Genomic DNA, 8,930 nt, shown 5'->3' on the forward strand with positions numbered 1-8,930 from the left:
TGCTGCCAAAGACCAAAAGAAGGTACACAAAAGAAGCCGACTGTATGTACAAAAGAACTTCTGATGATTCAGGAGAACTCTGCGTTTTTGCAACAAGTGAACAAAATATAATTGCTTCCGAACTCTGCGCTTGCAACGAGTGAACAAAATATAATTGCTTCCGAGTAAACAAAATAGAATTATACTGAACCACACTTGCTATGAATTTCAAAATCTATAACTCGCCTACTACTCCCCAATAGGGGGACTTTCCAAAGAACTTATGTACTATGAGCAGAAGCTATCGCTGTGACAGAAATGGTACTAACAAGGATTCCATTCATCTTTACAAGCCACCAGCCTTATTAGCTGCAGTTTTGCTGGGCTTTGTTTTGGCAATGCTGACCAGATCACCAAAGAGTGAATCTTCGGGTCTTGCTGGCCTATTAGCTTGCTGAAGGGAAGAAGACGCGGGTGTGCCATACAAGCCGTTGTTTTGCATGGCAAGTCCGTTCATTCTCTGAGAAAGCTCGTTCGCACTGGGATACCCATAACCAGCATTTGGGACATAGTAGCCTCCAGGCTGCTGACCGTAGCCATAGCCGGCCGCCATCTGCCCACCATACATCTGTTGTTGGTAGATATCTCCTGCCATCTGTTGGGGATACATGCCGCCTGCTTGGTTGCCTTGCATTGAAGGATACATGCCCCCATATTGCGTGTTTGGCATTGATTGCGGATGTTGAGCCCCAGGCTGCTCCACATATCCTGGTGGAAACTGCATCCCGCCTGGTTGCCCAGTCAGCAATGGTTGCGACAGTGAAACTTGCCCAGGCTGACCAACTTGAACAGATTGGGGTGGAACGCCTCCAAATTGTCCTGGTGGCATTGCCAACCTGTCAGGTTGACCACCTTGGAACTGATCGCTTTCTGCAGGCTGAGTTTCCCAGGGTGGTGGTGGGAGGTTGCTGCTTTGATCATCTTGACCTGTCAATCACAAAGTGCCTACAGCTGAGGACAACCTTGTACATGCCGTAAACAGAGGCAAAGCTACAGAAATATTCGGCGGACAAACAAAAACAAGAGTCTACACTACTCTCTCAAAAATCTTGTAGTGCATAAATAGCATTTACAAAACAGATCTAGTAAGAACTACTCCCTCTGTATCAAAATATAAGACGTTTTTTTACAGCCATGGTGTCAAAAATGTCTTATATTTTGATACGGATGGAGTAGATACCAAACATATATACTGCTCCCTCCATCCCATAATATAAGATGTTATTACAACCGATATACTCGCGTACTGGTTGTAATAACATATTGTGGGACAGAGGGAGTACTAAATAACATATTAGAAGGTCGTATTGTAACTATAGAAGATAGTGTTATTTACCATAATTTGGTGCCTGCTGTGGTTGATTCATTCCTTGAGCAAGCTGCCCATTCCACGAACTTGCTGAGTTCAGGTCAGAACCTTGACCATAAGTTGGGATTGTATTGGAAGTCAACCCATTGGAAAATGAAGACAGCTGTGGTGGAACAGGATGCTGTGGAGCAGGATATGCTTGTGGTGCCGAGAGATTAGGATTTGAGTTCAATATTGGGGATGATATAACAGGGTTGTGATTGTTATTGCTAGCATCGCTTTGCGAAAACATGTCTACAAGATCTAAGGTATTGTGGCCTGAAGCAGAAGCTGCAGGGGAATTGCCAACAGGAACAAGGGCTTGGGAATTCACAGGTTCTGGCTTGAAATAATCATCTCCACTGAGTAGGTCAATACTAGGGCCAACAGATGCTTCTCCAGGGGGTTTTGAGGTGCTGGATGGAGGAGCAGGAAGTGCTAATTGCTCAAATGGAGAAACCTTACCGGCAGCTTCAGAAGACCTGACAAGTTCAGATGATATATAATGAAGAAGTCAGTCAGAGCATAATGCAGTACTCTACTATTTTAATTATTCCAATACTGTTTCGAGAGTTCTGAACCCGCATTACGCATGCATCATTTCAAGAGAGTAACATGAGTTGATTAAAACAGGATGCTTGGTATAAGATAACACAACCTTTGAGTTGGCTCTTTTGGCCCCTCTGGCTTTGCTGGTGGGGAACTATTCGCAGGGGCCTGTGGTGGTTTTGGCTTTTCTACCCGAACAGCTATGCCTGCAGCAATTGCATCATGTTTTGCTAGAACACGCTGCAAATCATCATTCAATGAAAGGCCCTGGCTTAGCAGCTCTTCATCGCTGTGACAATTTAATGCATGGAAATAGTTAAGAGAACCATATCATAATACGTACTCATACGAACACAACAGACTCTACAGAAATTCAATCAGTAATACAAAGCCACATTGTGAAATCTAATTACAGAAAAAGCAACCAGCAAACATGAGTTCAGTCGCCCAATTTTCAGCAAATAATACAGTCATGTACATAAATGGATGTATCTCAAACATAACACAGTAATACAGTATCAGACATAAATTTTGGACTAGAACATAACTGAAGTATGCATATAGTATCCCCGCATAAAAGATGTATATAGTAAACTAGTAATATGACTACCTACAGGGCTGAACTAGCTAATACATTTTCTTTCTGTTGTGTATTTCTGTTTAATTAGACAAATGGTGGATTGGTGGTACTACCACCACAATTTCTCTATATATTACTGATCTGAACACACCAATAATATATTCAGGAATTAATTAGAATAAATAGCAGTTTTAGGAGTACTTAGGGAGTGAATGCAAGCTTATTTAAATTATTGCATCAAAACTGGCGTATATTGAGCACTGTGTGTTAGTAGTAGCGGAGAAGAGTATCAGAGCTCACTGTGCCAGCGGCACTTGAACCAACCGAGGAGGCATGTGTCTCGCCGCCACGGTACAAGTTAGGACCAAGAGAGTCCAATAGGAAAGCGGTGACTCCAGTTGAATGCAGCAGCCTTGTCAACCAAACTCCAGGCAGTGATTTGTCTGCTGACGCCAGCTGCACATGGATCAGCAGCTGGCAAGAGTTCCTGGGGAAGTGAGCTTGCAGTGGTCAGTGTGGCGAGAGTGATGAGCCACAGTACAAGGACAGTGGCTAGGGTTCCAGATATGGCTTTGAGAATGATGTAGCTGACTATGTGTCATATGAATCACTGTCACCAGAGTACAAAGCTTTCATCGCTTTACTAAGTCTATAGTAGTCCCAACTGATTGGAGAACAGCAAAGCAGATTCCTAGTTGTATCAGGCTATGTTGGAAGAGTTGGCAGTCCTTGAGAAGAAGAGTATGTGGGGCTTGGATCACTCAAAGGGGAAGGAAGAAATTATCACCTGGACATTGCTTGCTATTTTGATGCTGATTGGGCCAGATAGGAGATCAACATCAGTATTGTGCGTCTTTGTTCGAGGTTACTCACTATCTTGGTGGTGTCCTGATCTACCTCCAGAGCAGAATATGGAGTCATGCCAGTGTGTTTCAAGATATTATGGATGAGGGGTCTTCTACCAGAGTTCAGGCTGGTGGCCAAATGGCAGTTGAAGCTTTTGTGTGGCAACAACAACGATGAATATTGCAAATAATCCAGTTCATGACTGGACGGTGATATATATTTTCTCACCAAAGAGCGGATTTATGAGGGAACAACCTTGAAGTCCCATCTTGAGGGGTGCTGGTGTTGTATATTGAGCTGCGTGTGTTAGTAGTAGTTGGCCAAAGGTCCTTGTACATGGTGTTCTAACTTCTATGTAGCAAAGAAGAATAGAGAACTCGAGAGATTCCAGAAATTTTGTCAAGAAACTTCAAAGGTGTATAATTGGATAGCATTTGGCATAGGTATTCACAGCATTGTGCGTCCTTCTTTCCCTCAGTTTTATCAAGAGGACATCAAAATGAATTTGGTAGCAGAGGCAGTTAGTGGGTTATCACAACTATTAATTAGGTCAGAAAAATGCATATCCTACATTTCCACTACCCGATTCCATTCATATGCTGCTTAAATAGCCGGACACCACAGAAGAAACTTACGAGGTCGTGTTAACGAGCTGAACCACTCTCTGCTTGTAAGAACGACATTGGTCCACAAGGTCCACAATGACCTCCTGCCTTAGACCCTGCATGTTCATTACAGATTTACAGTTAAGCAATATACTGACCTGACATCTAAATCATATAACTAGAAATACTATGGTTTATAGAGTCCGGTGTTAAGAATTTTTAGACTCTGAAACATGGCAGTATACATATCCAACTTTAAGAAAATTCAACACAGCCATGTAGGATGGTGTTATTTTTTCCTGCATTAACTTTCCGCAACAAAACTGGTCGTTGGATCATTTTATGAACCACATATTGTTACAGCATGTGAGTAGGCAATGAGCAGTGAAATACCTCTCTGTTACCAGGATCGATAGCATTTAACATCTCTGAGAGAACGTCCATGATGCCACTTGCATTCTGAATTTCTGTCACACTGGAGAAAAAGTTTTGCAAATTTGAAACATTATTATAAAAGGGAACTTGAAGGCTTCAAAGTAGTACACTGCTAACCATAGTGATGATGACACTGTGGTTACAGAATTGGAAAGGAAACTAAAAGCAATTACAGATCCAAATAGCGGATATAACTAGAAAATTACTGTACAGTAAAAGGCACACATTCAAGCTCTGGAAAGAGGAAGCATTTCAGTATTTAAGGTCTCATATATTTGTGCCTCATCTTAAATTAATACATACATAGTAATATCTTAGGGTTCTGGTTAGGTTATGCCTTAACACTTCTCTAGAAAATGATCTTATCGGAAATAATAATGTACACATACTGTCATCATATCAATTACATAATTTTGGAGGCAAATTGCATAGTATATTAATGGGCAAGGGATTAGCAGTATGTCAGCAATCAATTCTGTCATAATTAAATGCGCACAAGATAATGGACATAGTTCACATTAGTTTCTGAGCATCATTTATCCATGCCTGCATGGTCACTAGGTTCTTGAAGATAATGTACCTTAGTGTAGATACTTCTGGCACTGAAGATGATTCGGGTGCCTCTTGCCGATAATCAGTATTACGTAAAGCAGGAGGAGGGTAGTTCTGTAGAGGTTGAGTTTGTGGTGGAGTATAGATTGGCACAGAACTCTCTGACCTTTGAGGAAATACGGCTCCAGCACGCTGGTATATCAGAGTGCGACATTATGATAAGTTGAAGGAAGTTTCATATATCAAAGAGCAAATGTATGATGTACACTAGAGCACTGAATGTTGGCTTAAGAAATGCTCAAAAAAATTGTACAACTGATTTAATCTGATCTAGTAAAGGAAGATGAACCAAATGTCAGCATACTTAAAGTGAATAATACCAGCAGTTCTTGATATGCCGCATAATATTGTGGATATCTTGCACGAGCACCTCCAAAAGCTTCTTGCCAGGTGTCAATCAAAATGAGTATCTTCTCTTTTACATGATAATCAGGCTACAAAACAAAAGGGAAATCAAAACTGAAATCTTGTTCTTAATATTATATTGTGAGACAGAACACTAATTTGCAGGCAGACCTTTTTCTTAACAATCTTCACCATTTCATGGAGTATATCTCTCTCAGCAACATGCATGTGAACAAAATCTCCACAATTTTTAATCAGCGTCTCCAGCAGCTAAAAAGGGGGAAATAAAATGAAGTACTTCAGTACAGGCTTGCTTAGCTTACTTGAAATTAGATTACAGAACAAATAAACCACAAAGTATGACTTCCAACTAGCACTATGCACAGCAGATACAGAGATACAAGATACTGCTCAGCATAGGTTAAGGAAACTAACAAGTGACAAGGCTACGTTACATAGCCTATTATGTTCTCCCTCATAAATTCTTGTGAATCTGTCACACCACTCCTAATATCCGCAATCCAAACAAACTTGTATTCACCATCAACCCATCTTTAAGATGCTATTCAACCATGAATCATTTACCATACAATGATGTTGAAGTGCTGACTGGAGCCTCTTCAATGTCTTTTTGGCTCTGGCTAACTGTCAATCATTGATCATTACATGAGATTCTCCGCTTCACATTATTATGGCTACCATCAACTTTCGAACAAGCAATCAGTAGCTCATCACGCTAGTTTCATCCTAGTTTAGCTTCTAGCCAACTTATCATTCCGAAATTACCACCAAGCCATAACATGACGCACCAAATATATAGTCACTAATCACTTCATATGCAAGTAATACTGAAAGATGTACAGAACTTTGCATTATCATGGAGATAAAGATACGGGTGCACAAAATGATGCTTACTGTTAGTGCAAGGAGCTGGATCTTTGAGTTCTTGTGTCCAATCCGCTTCTTGATAGACTTGACTACATCTTTAGCTTGCCTACGTGCAAATAAAGTATGAGAGAATATACTAGTAGTGAAAATGTTAAATACAGCATACCATGCAATAATATAGCAAATAACTAGCGCACGAGCTAAAATAACATTTGGTCCGAGACTGTCTAATACTCCCTCCGTCCCAAAATAAGTGTCTCAACTTTAGTACAACTTTGTACTAGAGTTAGTACAAAGTTGAGACACTTATTTTGGGATGGAGGGATTTAAGCCTCAGACCAAAATCCTCGTGGTTTCTTCAAAGCCCCTATGGCTTCGAAACATCAATACTACTCGTACCTGGTGATTATCTATTTTGATGGAACATGCACTTACTGCACAAGCTTCATGAACAGCTCAACAGGTCAAGATTATTACAGGCCTGTTTGGTTCATGACTAACTTTGCCACAACTAAGCTTAGGCAAAGTGTGGCTAACAAAATGGCCACCACAAGTGTGGCAAGATTTGGCAAAAAATTGAGCCTATGACATGTGGACCATGTTGCTAGAAAAGTGCGGCAACAAACCAAACACATGCCTAAGATGTTGTGGCATGACTAAGGTTAGGCGTGGCAACCTTAGGCTGTAAACCAAACGGGCCCTACATTCATCGTTTATACGAAGTCAAAAAGTAACAAGGAGTCCTCAAAATTCGCGGGCATGGGCTCCACTAAAATCCCGGTTATTGAATATTTGTTTGTACCACTCCATGCTAGTTTTCTTATCCTTTTCCAGTACCATTACTAGCTGCTACTGAACAGCTTGTTCATATTCACTTTTACAGGTCACAGGACAATATATCAGCTATAACATTGGTATAGTGATGATTGGAAAGAGCTGACCATGTCACATTTTCCCATCACGACCCTAATCTTCGTCATTGCTTGTCTAGGCATGGTATATGCTATCCTGTGGCAAGAAGATGGGAGATCTTCTGGCACCAGCACGCGAGCCAGGAGTGCAGATAACTCAGGTGTATTGCATCTCCAAACAAAATTCACACTAAACTGGCATCTCAACTGTAGATTTAATTGACCAGGACAGGGCATGGATTCCTTAATTTCAGTTTCTTTACTTATATTAGTGAATAGTGATTAGTGAAAAAAATCGCATGCACTCCATGTCTACTTTGTACCACAAAAATAGATTGAACCTCAGTTGAATTTCGCAGGACAACAAGGATCGATCAATCATTCCAGTCCGAGCCCTCACCCCATGTTTACCACAAGCGTCACCCCGACCTCCATCCTACAAAATCATGGGGAGACTGCCACAGAATAGCAGCGGGACAGACCAGACCCCGTCCCAATTAAGCACGGTGCCCCTCGCCACGACCACGAGCACCACTCCACTCCGACGACGCCGTTAACGATCAAGACAAACATGTGGATAGCAAAGGGGAGGGCGAAGAAGGGCTCACGAGGGGTCGTGGTTGAGGATGTCGCAGATCTCGAGATTGAGGGACCAGTCGGGCCCGATGAGCGACTCGCTGGTCGCGCGATCGACCAGGACGGACTGCGGCATCGCGGCGGGGCGCCTGGTCGGCGTCGACGGGGACGGGAGAGAGGAGCGGCGCAAACCCTAGTCGGCGAGCCTCGCTGTTTCCGTATCTTCGCGTTTGCTTGGCCCCTCTATGTCCCGTCGGTCGGACGACGAAAGGAAGAAAAATTCTCTCTCTTTAATTAAACTACTAGGTAATTGCCGTGCGTTGCCACGGGACAATAATTTTCCACGCAACAAGATTATGAAAAAACATGGTGTTCTAAGACACTAAAATCTACCTGATCTTGTAAAGATGTTCTTTTTAGCCACATTTTAATCGATTGTGGAGAGACATATACGAATTTCCAATTAGAAAAAATATCTATATGATCTTGCTTCCTCTTTTTTTTTCAATGAAAGCATATAAATATGGAGAAACGTCAAATAGGGAATGAATAAACCTTCTACATATCAAAATAGTAGTCCCACATAAAATATAAACTGTGGCCCAGTTAGCTCCTAGTAGAAAGTAGAATTGGCAAAAAATAAGTGAGATACACTAATAAGATAACATTGTAGTTGCCTCAGTGAGCAATTGACAAAACAAAACACCATCGAGACAGAGTAGCAGGAAAACAATGACAACTACAGAACAAGTCATCGGTGCTAAATACCATTCAAAACTCTTAGTAGTTTGGAAGATCATGCTCTCTATCCAATATCACATTCTTTTGAATGTACTCCTAATCAACCGTCTCTTAAAACTGCAGATATGTACACGTATTATAAAAGGCATAAAGTTACAACCCAAACGAAGTCCCTTGGAATGTAGACACATGTGCTCACGTACAGACAATGCTATTTGGGAATGGTGCCTGCTCCGGCTTTGCAATGGAGAAGGACGCGTCCAACCATCCCCTTTTTTGGCAAGCTCAACGTAGTGCGGAGTTAATCTCCGATGGGTACGTGAAGTCGTCAACCAAGTCAGCAACCCTCTCCAAGCCTTAGTCATTTGCTTCGACGTCATGAGGTCGCGAGCGCAGCACATGCAGAGCAGCCCCGGAGCCACTCTTCCCTGCACCTCTTCTCGATGATCCCCACC

The 8,930-nt window shown here is 41.9% G+C and overlaps 1 protein-coding gene across 1 annotated transcript; it reads right to left on the reverse strand.

Annotated features, from left to right (window-relative positions):
* LOC119327979 (TOM1-like protein 9) lies at positions 1 to 7,996 on the reverse strand. Its single transcript, XM_037601030.1, has 10 exons — positions 7,767 to 7,996; positions 6,275 to 6,353; positions 5,531 to 5,629; positions 5,335 to 5,448; positions 4,983 to 5,146; positions 4,361 to 4,442; positions 3,998 to 4,083; positions 2,046 to 2,225; positions 1,376 to 1,869; positions 1 to 966 (listed from the first exon to the last, which is right to left on the reverse strand). Exons 1-10 carry the CDS (start codon positions 7,868 to 7,870, stop codon positions 326 to 328), a joined length of 2,043 nt encoding a protein of 680 aa, XP_037456927.1. The 5' UTR covers positions 7,871 to 7,996; the 3' UTR covers positions 1 to 325.
* Positions 7,997 to 8,930: the final 934 nt, after the last annotated feature.

This window comes from Triticum dicoccoides, chromosome 7A (assembly GCF_002162155.2).
Source record: "Triticum dicoccoides isolate Atlit2015 ecotype Zavitan chromosome 7A, WEW_v2.0, whole genome shotgun sequence".
NCBI classification, from domain to species: Eukaryota; Viridiplantae; Streptophyta; class Magnoliopsida; order Poales; family Poaceae; genus Triticum; species Triticum dicoccoides.

Coding starts and splice junctions, on each gene's coding strand:
- LOC119327979 (XM_037601030.1), bottom strand. CDS start 7,870: ATGCCGCAGTCCGTCCTGGTCGATCGCGCGACCAGCGAGTCGCTCATC. Junction 2,226..3,997: donor CAGCTCGTTAACACGACCTC/GTAAGTTTCTTC, acceptor AAATTGTCACAG/CGATGAAGAGCTGCTAAGCC. Junction 1,870..2,045: donor CCAAAAGAGCCAACTCAAAG/GTTGTGTTATCT, acceptor TGAACTTGTCAG/GTCTTCTGAAGCTGCCGGTA.